At 44.1% G+C, this 18,854-nt stretch overlaps 1 protein-coding gene across 2 annotated transcripts in view; it reads left to right on the top strand.

The window, feature by feature from the left end:
• PHTF2 (putative homeodomain transcription factor 2) overlaps nucleotides 1-18,854 on the top strand; it is a 181,546-nt gene that overhangs the window by 71,156 nt on the left and 91,536 nt on the right. For both annotated transcript variants that reach the window (XM_060244685.1, XM_060244686.1), the window contains exon 3: nucleotides 5,567-5,636. In XM_060244685.1, the coding sequence (XP_060100668.1) occupies nucleotides 5,567-5,636 (70 nt within the window). The remainder of the gene's footprint in view (nucleotides 1-5,566; nucleotides 5,637-18,854) is intronic.

The raw sequence follows: 18,854 nt of genomic DNA, 5'->3' as shown, positions 1-18,854 counted from the left end.
CAGTTTCATTTAAAGAAACGAGGTGTTGATGTACTACCCCATGCTGATCCTACACTGCAGCTCGATTCCCTCATATGTTCTGTTTTTGCCATGTTGAACAAAGGAATTATTTGATAGAGCTGGATTCAAAAGGTCTCTTCTTCAAAGATTTTGCCTGTGCGCCAGCCTGAATAAAGATACTGTACCACTCCATGGCTACTTGTGGTCTGACAAAGCCTCAGATTCACTGGCTCTTTGTAAAACTTTGGGTGCATTCCAGCCTGAATAGAGGCACATTCCCCTTCCTTGGCTGTGACAGCCCTGAGGGGAGGAATACAGAGGTGTTGCCTTGGCTAGGGTCGCCGCCTTTTAGGTGGTACCTGGATGTCTTCCACCATTACAGTTGATCTCCAGACAATCAAGATCAGTTCCCCTAGAAAAAATAGCTGCTTTGGATGGTGGATATGGCATATAATGCTGCTGAGGTCCCCCTCCTCCCCAAGCCCGACCCTCCCCAGTCTGCACCCCCAAAATCTCCAGGTATTTCCCAACCCAGAGCTGACAACTCTATGCCTTGCAGAGCCTCATAGTCAGAATGGCTCTTTTATAAGACTTTGGCTGCAGCCTTCATGACTGAAGGAATCCCTCCATGGCTGCTCTCTGTTCGGAGCCAGAAGCCTCAAAGTGTGATATAATGGGAGCCTCATTTAAAGGCTATGCACATGCCTGATGGAAGGAATCCTTTCCTGTCTGCCCTCTGAAGTGATCAGTAAATGTTGTACTTACTTATAACTGTTGTTCATCAAGAGATTTTCTGTGCAGGCAGACATCTCTCCCTCATGCCCTACTGGGAACTCTCTGAAACCTTACCATCTTGGGGTCTCTGGTGGCATGGAGAGAACCAAGGGACTAATGCTCCTTCTCCTTGTTATGTGGGAAAGCTCCAGAGGGAGGAGGAGCGGCCCAAGTCTACTAGGAAACTTTGGAAATCTTTTCAGCAATTGACCTGCACACATTAAATCCCCAATGCATAGCTGCACAGAAGTCCACTAGATGAACAACAGTTACTGGTAAGTGCAATTCTGTGTTCAGCCTCTGCTACTATTATTTTTTTAACATATGTACTCAAGTTTTCTGCTTGAAAATCATGGCTCAGTTGTCAGTATCTATCTGTTTCTATGAGGGCTAATGTAAAGAATTAATGTTCCTCTGTAGTTTTGCTGTTTTCCTTTGGTGCCACTTTTACAATGTTGCCATCTTCAGTAGTATCCACTTTGCTCAACCTTTTATAATTCCATATATAGTATTATTATGTAAGGAAGCGTACGGAAGGACAGAAATGCATATATTTCAGCAAACCATAATCTTATCCTATATTTGCCAAGAAAACTAATGCAGGTGTGAAAAAGGGAGAGGTGGTAGGCAAGAACAAAGCCTACTGAATTTCCCCAGCAACATGCCTTTTCTTCCTCATGCTCTGAAGGCAGACTGGTTTTGTGATTGGAAGAGGGGAAGGAAGATTTAAAAAGTCCAGAAGATCATTTGCAGGGAAGAACTGGTAGTCAGGGATGAGTGAAGCTCCACACCTGCATTTCTCCATTTTGTCTGTATGTAGACACCACAGTAAGCATGAATGTGCATGAACCTGGCTTTGCAGAAGAGATGCATGCAAGCCAACAGTAAGTTACTCACATTTAAGCTTTTAATGTCGGCTTAATGTAATTTCAGAATGCAGCTGCAGACTTAGGGAACTTATGGGGTTTTTTTTCTTTTTGGCTTGTGGTTCTGTTGTAAGCTTCTCATTTTTAAGGAAATCTCCCTTTTCAAATTGAATTGTTGTACACTTGTAACAATGAAGACTTTAATTGAACTGGTGTGATGGCTTGAATATTGCAGACAGATATTCCAATTTTTGTGATTTTATGAGGTGAGTAGAGTAAGGGGAAGAGATAATGAAGAACTGCTAGGGAGTCCAGGTATAAGTTAGATGCACAAGGAATGCAACAAGCAGAAAAATGAGAACCAAAGGAAAGGCTAGAGGAAAAGGCTTGCCAGTCCCCTGGTCCCTGGTTTTGCAGGCTCCTCCCAACTGCCAGCCAGCTGGCCAGCGCAGGGAAGCCCCAACCCAAGAGCCACATGTGCCTTTAAACCTCAGCAGGCTTAGAAGATGCTTGCAGCTGTTTGTGTTTTGGAACGTGAGTGTGCCTTTAAATCTCAGAAGTAAAAAAGCAGGGGCCAGGACGAGCAGGCAGAGCCATGACTGTATGAACCTTTGAGTCTCTCTGTTTTGCATTTGCTTCAGAAATCGGTCCTATGGTAAAATGGGTAGGAAAGAGCTAATAGAACCTGATTACGGGATGGAGGAAAACTCTTCCCCCCCAGGCTGCTCTCCTTTCCTGTTCCTGTCTGAAGAAACTGGTTGAAATACAGCAGATAGTTACATTCAGTAACTCCCATGAGTAAATTGCCACAGTGAGATCATGAAAGTATGGACTTGCAAACTCTGTTAATTTTGGCTGGTGTTTGTGTGTGTGTGTCCCTTTAAAAAACCATGTTGGGAATGTTTCCAAACCCTGACAAGGGGACTTGTGGAGGTGTACGACAAATTTCGCTTTCATTTAGTGGAAGTGCAGCTGCCAGGGTAGGCAAAAAAAGAGGATGAGGAAATGAAGACTGTATTCAGGGGAACTGCCTTGCTGTATTTTTATTTATTTAGGGAATGGGAAAGTCTTCTGGCTCCACCCCACCCCCCCCCCTCAAATCCCCAGATATTTCCTGAGTCAGACTTGGCAACCCTATAGAATGCTTGATTTAAAAGCAGAAGAGGAAATAGGAATCTGTGGCAGGAACAAGTTAATGAGAGAGGACTCTGAATAAATATGATTGAAGTGTAAAAAGGCTGTCTACTAGGGACAGGAGGCCAAGAGACAGGTTAAATTGAATGAGAAAAAAAGACACAAGGTACAAAAATGTTAGAGAAATTAGAAGTCAAGGAGACAGTAGTACTAAGGCAAAGCTTTACATGAGGCCTGTGGGTAACCAGCACTGAGCTTCAGTTATTTATTTATTTTAGAAAATTAGTCTTGCCAGTCCCCAGGTCCCAGCAGGGGATTCCTGATTTTGCAGGCTCCTCCCTGCCGCCAGCCAGCTGGCTAGTGGGGAGAAGGCACCCCAACAGCCACAATGTGTCTTTCCACTTCGGAAGGCTTAGAAGAAGCTTGGAAACTTGGAAGATGTATGTGCCTTTAAATCTCAGTAGGAGCAAGGCTTAATGGGGGCAGGGTGGGGCAAGCCAGCAGAGCCACATGGCTGTTCCTGGTGAGTCTGTTAAACTGTGGGAAAGGAAGAGAGCCCAGTTTCTTTGTTTGTTTACATTCATTTCAGAAGTTGTTTACATAGTAAAGATTGAACTAAACAGGGGTGGCCAACGGTAGCTCTCCAGATGTTTTTTTGCCTACAACTCCCATCAGCCCCAGCCATTGGCCATGCTGGCTGGGGCTGATGGGAGTTGTAGGCAGAAAAGATCTGGAGAGCTACTGTTGGCCACCCCTGAACTAGAACCTTTCATTGCCTGTTTAGTTCTGAAGAAGTTGATGGAAATAGAGCAGATGGTTACATTCAGCAACTCCTGTGAGTAAATTGTCCCAGTGAGATCACAGAAGTGTGTGCTTGCAAACTGCATTTATTTTGACTGCTTTATGAGTGTGTGTGAGTGTGTTTACTTTCATTTAGTGGAAGTGTAGCCACCTGCTGGGGTACAAGGAAATGAAGACTGTATTCAGGGGAACTTCTGTGTTTTTATTTATTTTAGGGAATGGGAAGGTCTCCTGCTCCACCCCCAAGTCTCCTGGCTCCACCCCCAAAGTCCCCAGGTATTTTCTGAGTTGGACCTAACATTTATAACACCATTGGAGGATTCTCTTAAAATGTACTTCCAATGACCTCCCCCCCGCGCAAGATTCCTCCAGGAATCTGCCCAATGCAACGTTAAAAAATGAAAAGAAAACATTAAAAGATACTAAAAATTCATCTTTAGAAACCCAACCCAGCATAAAAACTGACCATAAAAACATACTATTAACACCCTTTATAATAATAAAACCAGGGCTCTTTGTCTAGCAGGAGCTCCTCTGCATATTAGGCCACGCCCCCCTGATGTAGCCAAGAGCTTAGAGGGCTCTTGGAATAGGGCCTACTGTAAGCGTCAGGAGGGTTGGCTACATCAGAGGGGCGTGGCCTAATATGCAGAGGCGCTCCTGCTAGAAAAAGAGCCCTGAATAAAACCATAGTGGTATTGGCCAAATGGAGCTCTCCCATTGTTTGATACTTGTGCTCCATAAACCATTGGCCCATCATGCGTCAGTCACCACCTCTGAGTTCCCATTGGCTGACTCCTCTGTCCCCCACCTACTGCAGACCTGGGAACACTGAACAAACTGCCAAAACAGTCTTACCTCAGAGACAGACACATCTCCAACGCTTCTCTGTGTCCTCTCTATCAACCGGCCTCAGAAAGGGCTGCAGCTCTACTGCAGCCTCACAAAACATTTCCTCAGAGGGGAAATCTTTGGGGACAGAAGATTAGCATATATAATGAGATAAGAATCCTATTTCTTGATTCATTATGGGAAATGGCATGGAGCCGAAAAGCATTTACTGTGTTTTAATATTAAGGGTCTTGTTCTGATTCGAAGAAGACAGGTCTGTAAACTGGTCTGGGGTAGTCTTAAGATGGCCAAGGACTGTTGAATGGTTTGGAAGAATGGTTTAGGTTCCAATTTGGACAAATGGTACCAAGGAGGAAACTTTCTAGGGATGCATATGGAAAAGAATGACTGTTACTTTAGCCTGAAGGAACGGTAGCTAAACTAATTTTGTTTTCCCTGAAGCTGACTACTTGGTGTGCGCTGATATTTTCTTCTCCTTCACACACATAACTTCAAACTGCTGTGAGGCATATTTACACAATGCTCTGTTCCTGAAGTTGTGTAAATTTTTTGTTTTTATGATCCAGAAGTTAAAGATTTGATTTCTGATTTTAAACCAGACCCCATTACATGACTTTTATTCTTGCCATTATTGTTAACATAGGTCTGATCTACACATGCAGCAGATTGAGGTGGTCGAAGGTGTCCCACTTCAGTCGGCTGAATGTCTAGATCTAGGTTGAAGGCACAGAAAAGTTTAGACTCTTCAGAAGAGGTCTGAAATTAATTGGCATCTATTGCATCAAAATTTGCATTTCAAAGTCTAATGGCAGGTGAGTCTTTGAAAACTGAAAGACAGAGTCAATCAGATATCAAAAGCAAGTAATCTACTAACTCTGGCAAGCATGTGTATGTATTATGTGGCTGCGTAATTGAACTGAACTACTTACATAGATGACCATAATAAAAGGCACAGTAATGTTAATTACATTATTTTGTTTGTTCAAAAATTATTTTTAATTTGTAAAGATAAAATGAAATTTCTTGTAATGAATTGCAAATTTTAAAGTCCAGTGCTGTTACTGACCCTTATTCCCAGTTTAAGTTTTATTCTTGTTTAAATGTAATGATGACAGTTTAATAATCTTTGCATGTTGCAGGGTTTGAGGAACAAGCCAAAGAAAACTGGGCATGTTAAGCCAGATCTCATAGATGTGGATCTTGTAAGAGGTAAGGAGAGATCTATTTATTTGTGAGAAGTCCATGAATGTGTACGGTTTTGCCCCTGCCTTTCTGCCCTACATGTCTCTCTGTTTCTCTGCTGCAAAGGGGTAAGAACCAATAAAATGTTAGTAGGCTGCCACTGTCTGCCTTCTGTATGTAACTTGTTTAAGCCTGTTTATAAAAAGAACCTCAGTTTTATCGAGATATAATCCTGGTATACATGTATACATAGCAGACCCATTGGTAGGCAGAGTATGAAAGATCAAGGTGGGTATAAAATTTTAATTATAAAGGAAGAAAATTAATTTTATAGTGAAAGAAATACTAATTTGCATTGTACTGACAAGGAACATGAATAGAAATCTAGTAAAATAATAATTTTCCTCAATAGTAATAATACTTTTATTTATATCCCGCCCTCCCCGCCGAAGCAGGCTCAGGGCAGCTCACAACATATTAGTTCAATACAATACAATACAATACAATACAATACAATACAATACAATACAATACAATAATTCAACAAATACTACATTATAAAACCATCATTTAAATCGACATTCCAATTAAAATTAACATTTATGGTGCTAAATTTCAGGTTTTTAATAAATTGATGGCGGAATCCAACAGCAGCGAATCTATCATTTGCTCAGCACTCAGCGAAGGCCATCTTAAAAAGAGTAGTCCTGCAGGCCCTGCGGAATTGGTCAAGACTCCGCAGGGCCCGCACTTCGTCTGGAAGTTGATTCCACAGGTGTGGAGCTGCGATAGGGAAGGCCCGTTCCCTTGTGTTCTTCAATTTGACCTCCCTCGACCCAGGGATATTCAGCTGGTTCTTTCCCGTTGACCTCAGCGCTCTCTGGGGTTCGTATGGGGAGAGACGGTCCCTGAGGTAGGCAGGCTCTCGACCATATAGGGCTTTAAAGGTAATAACCAGCACTTTGTACCGAACCCAGTATGCAACCGTCAGCCAGTGCAGCCCACGCAGCCCCGGCTGTATGTGTTCCCACTTCGGGAGCCCTAACAATAGCCTAGCCGCTGCGTTCTGCACCAGCTGCAGCTTCCGGGTTCAGCACAAAGGCAGCCCCATGTAGAGGGCATTACAGTAATCCAGTCTTGAGGTGACCGTTGCATGAATCATTGTTGCTAGGTCCTGGCGCTCGAGGAAGGGAGCCAACTGCCTCGCCCATCTAAGATGAAAAAACGCGGACTTGGCAGTGGCCACTATCTGGACCTCCATTGACAATGAAGGCTCCAGTAGAACCCCCAAGCTCTTGACCCGGTGCACCGCTTTCAGCGACACACCGTCAAAAACCAGGAGAGGAATTTCCCTTCCCAGAGCACCACAACCCAAGCAAAGGACCTCCGTCTTCGTTGGATTCAGCTTCAACCCACTCAGCCTGAGCCAACCTGCCATGGCTTGCAGCGCCAGGTCCAGATTTTTTGGGATGCAGTCAGGCCGGCCGTCCATTAGTAGATAGAGCTGGGTGTCATCCGCATATTGATGACACCCCAGCCCATACCTCTGGCAATCTGGGCAAGGGGGCGCATGTAGATGTTAAATAACACTGGAGAGAGAACTGCTCCCTCCGGCACCCAACAATCTAGTGAGTGCCTCTGGGACAGCTCTCCCCCAATTGCCACCCTTTGTCCCCGTCCATCAAGGAAGGAGGAAAGCCACTGTAAGCCCAACCCCCTAATTCCTGCGTCGGATTAGCCCTTTCTGTTTGCCTGTACAAGGTCTCAAACTTAAATGGTGGTCAGAAAATCCTTTGTTCTCAGTTCATTTCAAAATTTAGTCTGCTTCATATTGGATTCTGTGTTGTGCCACACAACCATAGTTGTCACCTAAGTAGATAATTGACTGCCTTCTCCAAGAATTCCTTGGGTCTCTCAAGGGACTCCTGTTTTAATTTCAGGGAATATATGGGAAATTCTACCTTTCAAGCCAACTATTATGTATAGACTCCTGCTCATGATTTGAATTTTGGATTTTTATTGACCTTTCAGTGACAGAAGAAATTCCTGGAGTCATACATTGAAAATACTTTTGTTTGGTACTATGCCTGTATTATTTTTATCATTTTTGTGATTGTTCACTTATGAGAATTTTTTGATATTTCTATTTAAATTGTATGATAAGTGTTTTTCTTGCACAGTTTGTTACTCGGGGCTTTAATCAGGCCTGTGGCTCTTTTATCCCCACTCCTCCCCCTCCTGTCCTCACCCTTTGAAGTTCTTAGACAGCCAAAGTTCCCAGCTTCTTATGCCTTGTCTTTGCCTGCCTCCGTGGAAAGCTCTTCCAGACTTGGAAAGTGGCAAAGAAAATGCGGAATGGGATTTGCATTAAGGTCTCTGCAACTAGGTAGACTTCTCTGGACCCAAAGAATGGAAAATCCATTCCACATTTTCCTTGCAACTTCATCTGTGTTGCAATGTATTTCAGTGGAGTGGAGGTCAAATAGTTTTACTTTTCAGCATTTGTATGGGCAGTTTTGAAGCTGTTGCTTGCTGGAGTTGTCTCATTGCAAATAAAGGGTTGATGCTCTGAGCCTGCTAGTCTCTGCTGAATGGACCTGAGAACTGGTGCCTAGTGAATACTTTAGCCTGGGACCCTACAGCCAAAAGGGGATTTTACACTGGAGAGCCATTGCCAATCTGAGTAGGCTGGGGTGAGGGGAGAAGCTTGCAATGTCCAGTCATTTCATGTTCTCCCTCAGAGGTGGAGGACATCTCTATGGGTAATTCCCATCATTCCTTTAGGGAGGCAAGAAATACATTTTTCCTCTTCCTTTTGGCACCTTCGGAATAACCGGCCCCTTTCAGTTTTGTTCCTACCTCCGTAGGGAGCAACAGCAAATAGCGTAGGCTTAGCCTTCCCATTGCCTTCAGCATTCAAACTTTATCCTTTCCTCTTCTAATATCCTTTCCCTTCAGCTTATCTATCTTGTTGTTCATCCAATCTATCCTCCTCCCCCCTCCTCTACTTGAGAGAAGTCATTACATCTCCTGTAGCTCTCCTTTACCTCTGCTTGTGAGGAAACCTCATTCATCTCTGATCGATCGACCAGTTTGCAACTGAAGACCATTCTGTCGGCTTCCTCTCAGAGGAGGAGAGGAAAAGTAACACTGCAGCAGCAGCTTCGAAATTCATCAAAGGGGCCAACTTGCCTTCGCAGCATGCTCGTGCTGTCCTCAGGCCGCAGAGGGTGCAGCCGTGAAGAGCACCAGTAAATGCCTCCTCAGGGAGAGCCTGCCATTCACGGGGCAGTTGGAGGCCACCGGTGGCTGTTTGAAAGCTCAGAGTTTGGCTCTGTTACCTTCCTGCCTCTTAAAAAGGGTGCGAACGGGGCTGATGAAGATCAAGCACTTCAGGAAACCCCTTCGGCAGCTTGCTTATGAATGCTTCTCTTCAGTTGGGTAACGTACCTGCATCTCTAGTGGTCTAAACCTGTAACTGTACTGGTTTTCAGATGAGAGCAAATTGCTTGCCTGTAGGCCACCATTAGCAATAAAAGTGTTCAAGGTTCAGGAAGGGATTCAGTTGTGTCATATTCGGATGCAGGAGAACTGGAGAAAGGAGGAGGAGTAAGTGGAGGTCCTTGAATAGTCTAGGCATTTTCCTTTGAGCCTAAGACTACCATTATTCACTAACTAATGCATTTGGTTTAAAGAAAAAATAAAGTTTAGAACCAGATTAACTCTTGAGTTCTCACCCCATGAGGAAATAATAGAACAGGTATTCCTTTCTGGTATACCTTGAGAGACAGAACGGGGGCAAGCATTTTAATAAGCTGTTCCCTTATCTTGTTCCCTTATGACTTTTCTAACTATATTAATAGGTTATTGCACGTTCCAGCAGTGGATGGTCTGGTGAGAGTGAGAGATTACAGTCTCTGTGTCTCCTCTCTGGGGACGGACTGGACACCATTTGTGAGTCCTTAAGTGAATTCATGTGTCATGATGGATCCAAGTGGGCAGCCGTGTTGGTCTGAAGCAATAGAACAAAGCAGGAGACAAGGTGCACCTTTAAGACCAACTAATTTTTATTCAGAATGTCAGCTTTCGTATGCTCTAAGCAGACTTCATCAGACAAAATTGCCATTTGTGATTCTTTTAATCTGCTAAAAACATTCCCATGACTCTACATACCAACTCACTGCCCACTTTCTCTATATTTAAAGATGGCATGCTGCAGGATGGTTTTTTTCCTGTGCTCCGGTCAGTGATTTTCCTCTTATTTCTAGCTCATTAAAATGTATATTGATAGTTCAATTTCCAGAAAAGCATGGCTCTGGTCATGGCCAACTGCTTTCCTGTGCAAGTGAATTGTGTCCACTTACCCAGACCAGAGAAATTCCATACAGGTGAGTGCCTACCTGTTGAGACAAGAAATAGGCCATGCCCTGATTTATCACTGCCTATGATAGACAGGGTTCTCATTCATTTCCACACAACAGTCCCTAGTCAAATCTTTCTCATCCCCTCTGGATGATCTTGGGCTGGAGGGAAATCTACAAATTGGGGTCTGTGTTTGTTTGTTAGTATTATTAACTGGGCTGTAACAATACTAACAAACAAACACAGACCCAGAGGGGATCTACATGCAGAGGTCATTCTAGTAGCTCCTTTTTTTGCCAAGCCACTCTTGCTGCTTGATTGGGACAGAATTCTCACTTTACCTCCACTCTGGCTACCAATTCCCCCACAAGCATGCTTCATCAGGATTCAGCCTAGCAGCTTGGTCTAGAGTGATCTTGTTTGAACAGTAGGTTTCTTCTACAACTGGAATACCCCTCAGATGTGACTGACACAATTCTAGCATCTAGAAGACAGTCTGCTGTCTGCAGTTATAACTCTACCTGGAAAGCTTTCTGGGTTTTCATTTCTGTGAGAGGGTCTTCACCCAGGTCTCCATTCTTCTACTTTTCATAGACAGCAATTATCTCCACGCTACTCCCATTCATTGGGGAATACTAGTTGTCCAAATTTCTTCACATGCAGTTAATTCTACAAGGGACAGCAATGACCGTTCCTTCTCCAGTACATTGTTTTTTCAATGGGGAGTCTTAACACAGCTCTATCTGCTTTTACCAACCCACTGTCTGAACCCCTGAGAGAACTGGGAGCAAAAATGGTTTTGAATGAAGATTCTCTTCTTGGTGGCCACAACCTCAGTGAAGAATTTCTGAGCTCAGTGCCTTGTCCACCAACTTGGATTTGAGTATTTCATAAGGACAAAGTGGTCCTCCGGATGGACCCTACCATCCTTTCCAAAGCCACTTCAAGGTTTCAGCGCTTGTAAGAGTTCTTAATTCCAGTCCCTTGTCCTCAGCTGTAGCGCTCCAAGGAGTTCATCTGGCACACCTTAAATGTCAGACAGCCTCTAAAGATTTCATCTCCAGAGTTGACACTATTTGGAAATCTAACTGCATGGTCATGAGTTTTCATTCCCTGGTGGGGGGGATAATTTTGTCTAAGAACCTCATCAGTTTAGTTCTTAAAATATGCATCATGGAAGTTTCTATGTCTTTGAGTTTACAAATTCCTAAGGGCATCACTGCAGTCCCTTTGTGCAGTGTTTCTTCCAGCATGGTTCTTCTTAACCAACCATCAGTGGAAGGGTCTTGCACAGCAGCCATGTGATCTTCCTCTCCATCTTCATTGGACACTGCAAGCAACACTCAATAGAGTCATCAGTTGCAGCCTTTGGAAGAAGATTCTTTGCAACACATTGTACTTCTGATGATGATGATGTCCCACCCATTTTAGGGACACTGCTCTGGAAGGTCCCATAGACTCTGGGGGAGAACGGCCCATTGGTACTTACCGTGAAGGGTCCTCAGAAGTCAGGAGGACATCTCGCCACACCCTCCATCATCATCCATTATCTCTGGTGTTGCTCTTCTATATCTGTTCTGTACCTATGCATTTCAGTATACTTTTCTTCTGTTGATACAGTTACATGTTCTGTCAAGCTAATGAGTTAAATTTTTCTCAAGTTTAACCTTAGTTTCTAGGTTGACTTCACTGCTTTCGAAGTCCTAAAACTGAAAGGGAAGGGGACTTCCGGGGTTGGAAAATGGCGAGCTGAGTTGGTTTCCCTAACGGGGGCAGGCTGGCACTTCTGTTCAGGGTAGTTAAAGGCAAATTAATGTATTCTGCCTACATTTCTCAGCTAGAGAATTGTCCAAGATATGCACAGATACTTTGAGGAGACTTACCTTGGCTGAAAGGGAGTCCCGGGGGGGTGGCTCCTTTGAGGGATCTCCAAAGAGAAGTTGCATATTCATCATCTGCAGAAGTTTCCAGAGTCATCAATTTGGCATAACCTCGGCAGGATCCAAACCTTCTTTTACAATTTTAAACATCTAATCTGCAAAGGACTGGTGTTGATTTGGATAAACTACGGAAAAAAGGTACTATTTGCTATCTCTTCATTCCAGGACTAATTAAAGTTAAACAAAACAAAAGTAAAAGGTGGGAGTTGGAAATACTGAAAGCCTGAAAGAAGAAGATAAGGGGATAAATTTGAACTTTGTAAGCTTAAAAGACAGTGTTAAAAGAAGAAAGGAATTTATTGTTTAGTCTATCTGTGGTTGAGGAGGCAGCACCATCATCACAGACCTGCATTTCTCACAGTCAACACAGGAAATACGTCAGATATCGTGAGATTTCTCTACCAGTGAAACGAGATTTAAAGGCAAGAAAAGCAGGAAGTATTGGAGGAAGAAGAAGGAAGTCAAAGAAGCAAACAGCCTACTCTAGGATTATAACAGAGAGAAACATCGGTGGCCATTGTTGTTAGGAGGACTAAATTTTAACATTGTTTTTAAAGTGATAGGGACATTAAAAATTGGTGGAGTTAACAGATTTGGCAATTTAAAAATTACTTCTGTTGGATAGTAGATAAGTTTTGAACTGGTAAAAGGGAAAAAAAGGAAAAAAAAATTAAGTGAAGCAAAAGTTGTGACTGCCATTTGGGGAGAAATAAAAAATTTAAACATTAATATCTGAGCCTGGGAAGCTCAGAGGACAGCGAAATTGGGTGAACATAAGAACATAAGAGAAGCCATGTTAGATCAGGCCAATGGCCCATCCAGTCCAACATTCTGTGTCACACAGCGGCCAAATATATATATATATATATATATATATACACACACACACACACACACACACTGTGGCTAATAGCCACTGATGGACCTCTGCTCCATATTTTTATCTAACCCCTTCTTGAAGGTGGCTATGCTTGTGGACGCCACCACCTCCTGTGGCAGTGAATTCCACATGTTAATCACTGCATTGGAAAGGGCAAGCTTCACTTTATTAAATCTGATGGTTCAAATTGATTTGGTGAGATTAAAATTTTTGATTTCTTTTATATGACAGACCCAAAACAAACTCGTGCTAGATCTGCTTCAATAGAGAAAATGCAAGCCCAATTAGATTCAATGGAAGCTAGGATAATGAAGGGGGTGAAAGAAATGATAACTGCCTCTAAAAAAGAAATAAGAAAGGATATTGAGGACTCAAAGAAAGAATTAAAAAAAGAAATAGAGAATCTCAGAAATGACACTGTGGTAATAACAAAGAAAGTACAAGAAGTGGAAGAGAGTGAAAACACACGACTCCACCTTGTTAAAATTACAAAAAAAGTGACAATTCATGACTGCAAACTGATGGAAACTCAGATCCGTCTGAGAGGTGTACCTGAAGATGAAGAATCAGACTTGAAAGAATACATAATAAAAATAATTGCAGAATTTTTGGAGGAAGATCCTGAAGGGAATAGAAATATGTATGACTATATGTATAGAGTTAATTCACTCTATGCAAAAAAGAATAATCTGCCAAGAGATGTAGTCATAAGATTTATGACAAAAGAAATGGTGGGAAAAATCATGAATAAAAACTTTGAAAAGTCATTGACAATGGGAGGGCAGTAGAGTAAGAATTATGAAAGAACTGCCAAGTCAAGTGTTAACTGACAGAAAGGCATATAAAAAATTGACAGAAAAACTACGTGACAATGGAATGAGGTATAGATGGATAATACCTGAAGGTTTAAGCTTTGAACTTCGAGGGAAAAGGATTACAATCACAAATACACAGGAACTGCATAGATTTTATGAAGAAAATAAAAAATTTGCACCATGATGGATTACAAATTGATATCTTGAAATGTAAATGGACTAAATTCACCACAAAAAAGAAAGGCAACGTTTCATAGGATAAAAAAACAAAATTGTAATATAGTATGTTTGCAAGAAGTGCATATTAGACAAAAGGATTATAAATTTTTATGGAATAAACAATTGGGATTAGATTTTTTTACAGAAGAGAGGAGTAGTCTTTCAGGAGTAGACCCGAAATTGGTATTTAAAGATAAGAATGGAAGATATATAGTGGTAGAAATTACTTTGAATGCCAAAAAAAGTTGTTGTTGGGACCTTATGCTCCAAATGGTGCTAAAGACATTTTCTTTAAAAATATTACACAACATCTTGATGAAGTGACCTATGAGCAAATTTTATTGATGGGGGACTTTAACGGAACAATTCAGAATACAATAGATAGATCTGGGAAGAAAAAAAATGATAAAGAAGGGAAATTGCCAGTCTTTTTTTTAATTGGTCAAACAGGAGAGTTTGGAAGATATATGGAGGAAGTTTAATCCTGAAGTACGGGACTATACCTTTTTTTCAGCTAGACATAGCTCTTTCTCTAGAATTTACATGTTGTGGGTTACTAAAGATTTGGGGCTTATAACAAAGAAAATAGTGACATCTCTAAAAAATGAAACCAAAGCGTACTTCCAAGTAAATGACAGAGAGGATATAGAATTTCAGATGGTATGGGATGCTTACAAGGCAGTAATGAGAGGATTACTAATAACATTGAATAATAAAGACAAGAGAGCAAAAGATAAACAGATGTTGGACATTCAAAATGAAATTAATAAAAAAGGTGAATTAAGGAAAAGGCCAGGGTAAAAGAAAATTATAAGGGAGATTACAATATTGCAAGCATAAATGAGACATCTGTTAAATAAAGAATTGGAATGGAATTTGAAAAAATTAAAACAGAAATCTTTCGAGGGAGTGAATAAACCTGGAAAATATTTGGCCTGGCAATTGAAGAAAAAGAGAGAAAGTAAAATTATTAATAAAATTGTGGCTGATGGAAGAGAGATGGTAGATCAAGAAGGAATAAAGAGAGAATTTTTTAATACTATGCTAAACTATTTAAAGGTGTTAAAGTAAAGAAGGAAAAGATGGAAGCGTATTTGCAGAAGATTAAAATAGCACCCTTAACTGATTATATGGAAAAAGTTTTGAATGATCCAATTGAAAAAATAGAAATTGAAGTAGCGATTAATGCAATGAAAATTGGAAAGGCTCCTGGGCCAGATGGATTTACGGCAATTTTTTTAAAACGTTTAAAGAAGAATTAATACCGAAACGTCAAAAATTAATGAATGTGATAAGAATACCAAATACATGGAAGGAAGCAGTAATTTTGTTGATTCCAAAGGAAGATAGAGATGTCACTAATGCAAAGAACTATAGACCAATCTCATTATTAAACAATGCTTATAAGATATACACAAGAATCTTAGCAGAATGGCTTAAACAATATCTAATAAATTTTATAAAGGAAGACCAAGCGGGTTTTCTCCCTAAAAGGCAAATAAGTTCAGAAGATACGTAGAAAAAGAGTGGAAAATAAAAGGACATTGGACAATTTTTTATAATGACTAAGTACAAGAGGGAGGAGGATATTAATTTTGGTTCTTATTAATTAATTGGGGAGGGATGGTGGCTCAGTGGTAGAGCATCTGCTTGGGAGGCAGAAGGTCCCAGGTTCAATCCCTGGCATCTCCAAAAAAGGGTCCAGGCGAATAGGTGTGAAAAACCTCAGCTTGAGACCCTGGAGAGCCGCTGCCAGTCTGAGAAGACAATACTGACTTTGATGGACCGAGGGTCTGATTCAGTATAAGGCAGCTTCATATGTCCATAAGGGTACCTTTAAGATTTTAAGTATATAACACCGGCGGGGGTCAAGTAACGGGGGGAGGGGTGGGTAGAAAGTAATATATGGGATAGATTAAAAAAAAGTAATTATTAATGAAATAAGAAATTGAAATTTATTACCATATGTTAGTAATAAAATTGTTTGAAATGCCAAAACTGAAAGGGGTGGGTTATTCTGAAGGCGCCAAAAGGAAGAGGAAAGATGTATCCTTCCTCCCTAAAGGAATGATGGGAATAACCCATAGAGATGTCCTCCTGATCTCTGAGAAGGACCCTTCACAGTAAGTACCAATGGGCCGTTTTCCTAGGCTCAAAGTATTTTATATTTGTAGTTTCTGTTGTGATCCTGGTGCTTTTTCTTGATGTTTTATTTTTAAAATTGCATTGCCAAATCCCACTATTCTCCCCCTTTCAGTTATAAGCAAACTATCACAAGAGTTTTAAGCATACTTGAATTAATAATATATTCAATTATCTGTATCCTTTATAAAGTTTCCTGGTATTACATTTTTATGACATGAATGACCTGGCCCTATAAAGTCCCATTTATATCAGATCTGGTCCTTGTAACAAATGAGTTTGACACCCTTGCTCTAAATGATAACAGACATACTATAAACAGATAAATCCAGGTGGGCAACCATGTTGATTTGAATCAGTACAACAACATTTAAATTTGGTGGCACCTTTAAAACCAACAAAGTGTTATTCAGGGTGTATAAGCTTTTGTTTGCAGCACACTTCTTCTGTGATCTTAAAGGTGCCACTGAATTCAAAGTTTGTATGAACAGATGAGTATAAGATTGTGCACTCAGTTTATCAAGATATTCAACCTTGATCTGGATAGCCCATGCAAATCAGATCTTGGAAGTTAAGCAGGGTTGATTCTGGCAAGTATTGGATGGGAGACTTCTTTGGAATACCAGAGGCAGTGGCAGGCTTTATTCAGACACCTCTCTGAATATCCTTCATGCCCCAGTAGGGGACAGTCACCAGAAGTCATCACGATACACACATGCACAGAATTTTTTTTTAAACCACCCGAAGATATGCCAGTATGCGAATTCTCTTTCTTTTGCCATTGATGGTGAATTAGAAGTGAGCAAAGATTGATGAGCCAGTATCAAACGGTCATTGTGGGAAAGGGGAAAAATCTTCTTCGTGGTCTCTGTGCTTCACACTCATGGGATATAGCTAGGGTGGCCAGATCGTCCCGGTTGCCCGGGAAAGACCCGCTCCTGCCTCCAAATTCCCGCCTCCCGGGCTGGCTATCCCGGGACCATTAGAAGTCCCGGTTTAGCCAGCGGGCCGCGCGGGCGGGTGGGGAAGGCGGCGCGGCAGAGGCGGCAGCGGGACAATGGCGGCGGCAGCGGTGGCCGGAGCGGGAGGTGGGCCGGCAGCGCCTGCGGCGGCGTGGCAGGAGGCCCCGGGTCAGGGGGAGGGGGTCCGAGCGGCGAGGAGGCCGCCGAGATGCCCCGCCCTCCCTGCAGGCCCAGCGGCCTGGCTGCGGCTGCCACAGCGAGGGGGAAGGGTGTCCGAGCGGCGAGGAGGCCGCCGGCGCCCCGCCCCGCCCTCCCTGCAGGCCCAGCGGTCTGGCTGCGGCCGCCACGGCGAGGGCGAAGGGCGTCCGAGCGGCGAGGAGGCCGCCGGCGCCCCGCCCCGCCCTCCCTGCAGGCCCAGCGGCCTGGCTGCGGCCGCCACGGCGAGGGGGAAGGGCGTCCGAGCGGCAAGGAGGCCGCCGGCTCCTCGCCCCGCCCTCCCTGCAGGCCCAGCGGCCTGGCTGTGGCCGCCATGGCGAGGGGGAAGGGCGTCCGAGCGGGGAGGAGGCTGCCAGCGCCACCAGCACCAGCCGCCGCATCGCCGCCCGGGAAGGGGCCGCCTGCCGCCGCCTCCTGCTCCTCCTCGCGCTGCTGCTGCTGCGCCTCGTGGCCAGCCCGCCCGGAGGGGAGGCCGCCACCCGCGCCCTGCGAGACGGTAAGCCCCCCCCCCGAGGCAGGGAGGGAGGGGGCCAAAAGCGGGGGGGCGGCTGGTGGGAGGGGGCAGCCGGACTTCCTTCCTTCCTTCCCTTCCTCCCTCCCTCCTTTCTTCCTTCCTCCCTCCCACCCTCCTTCCTTCCTCCCTCCTTCCTTGATGGGGGTGGGCTAAGTCATCCTCCCTCTGCTCCACCCCCGTTTGCTCTGTTGGTTCTATCTGCGCCACCTTCATCACTTCCAGGGTGTGGATCCCCCAGTGGGGTGGGCTCCCGACTCCCTCCGCCGGCTGTTTCTGATAGCCCTGCGCCCCCTCTTTCATTTGATATGTGTCCCGTGCGGGTGCCACCCTCCCGCCAGGAGATGCCGCAAAATGAGCCCCCTTGAGGCTTATGGCGGCAGGGCTCGGGGGAAGCGAGCTAGACTGCTGTTCTTTTGAGGGGTTATAGAGTGTTTCGAGCCCGTCCCTGTGGCATCGGTCCCATAATTGTGGGACCCAGGGGGCCGGCGCAGCGGCCCGCCGAAGCAGCCTGTCACTAATAACACAGGTCGAGATGCAGGACAGGAACCCGGAAGTGACCGACAGGCTGCTTCAGCGGGCCGCTGCGCCGGCCCCCTGGGTCCCACAACGATGGGACCGATGCCACAGGGACGGGCTCGAAACACTCTATAACCCCTCAAAAGAACAGCAGTCTAGCTCGCTTCCCCCGAGCCCTGCCGCCATAAGCCTCAAGGGGGCTCATTTTGCGGCATCTCCCGGCGGGAGGGTGGCACCCGCACGGGACACATATCAAATGAAAGAGGGGGCGCAGGGCTATCAGAAACAGCCAGCGGAGGGAGTCGGGAGCCCACCCCACTGGGGGATCCACACCCCGAAAGTGATGAAGGTGGCATTTGGGGGAAATGATGTCACAGGAAGTGATGTCACTTCCTGCTTCCAGCAGGTGGCACGGGGGAAATGATGTCACAGGAAGTTATGTCACTTCCTGTTTTCGGCGGTGGCATGCCGTCACCGGAAGTGACATCACTTACTGTTTCTGGCAGCGCGCATTGCGCGCGCACACACACACACATTCCTTCCCCCCTCGAGGTGTCCCTGGCTGGCCTGCAGATATTATGGCCACCCTAGACAGGTAAGCAACCTGTCTTTACTCTTGCCAGAGTGCTTTTTCAGATGTGGTCTGTTGCAATTCTGAGATAACTAAATATAGGTTTCT

Source organism: Heteronotia binoei, chromosome 8 (genome assembly GCF_032191835.1).
Source record: "Heteronotia binoei isolate CCM8104 ecotype False Entrance Well chromosome 8, APGP_CSIRO_Hbin_v1, whole genome shotgun sequence".
NCBI classification, from domain to species: Eukaryota; Metazoa; Chordata; class Lepidosauria; order Squamata; family Gekkonidae; genus Heteronotia; species Heteronotia binoei.
The sequence above is the reverse complement of the archived record's forward strand: the minus strand, read 5'-3'. Positions and strand labels throughout refer to the sequence as shown.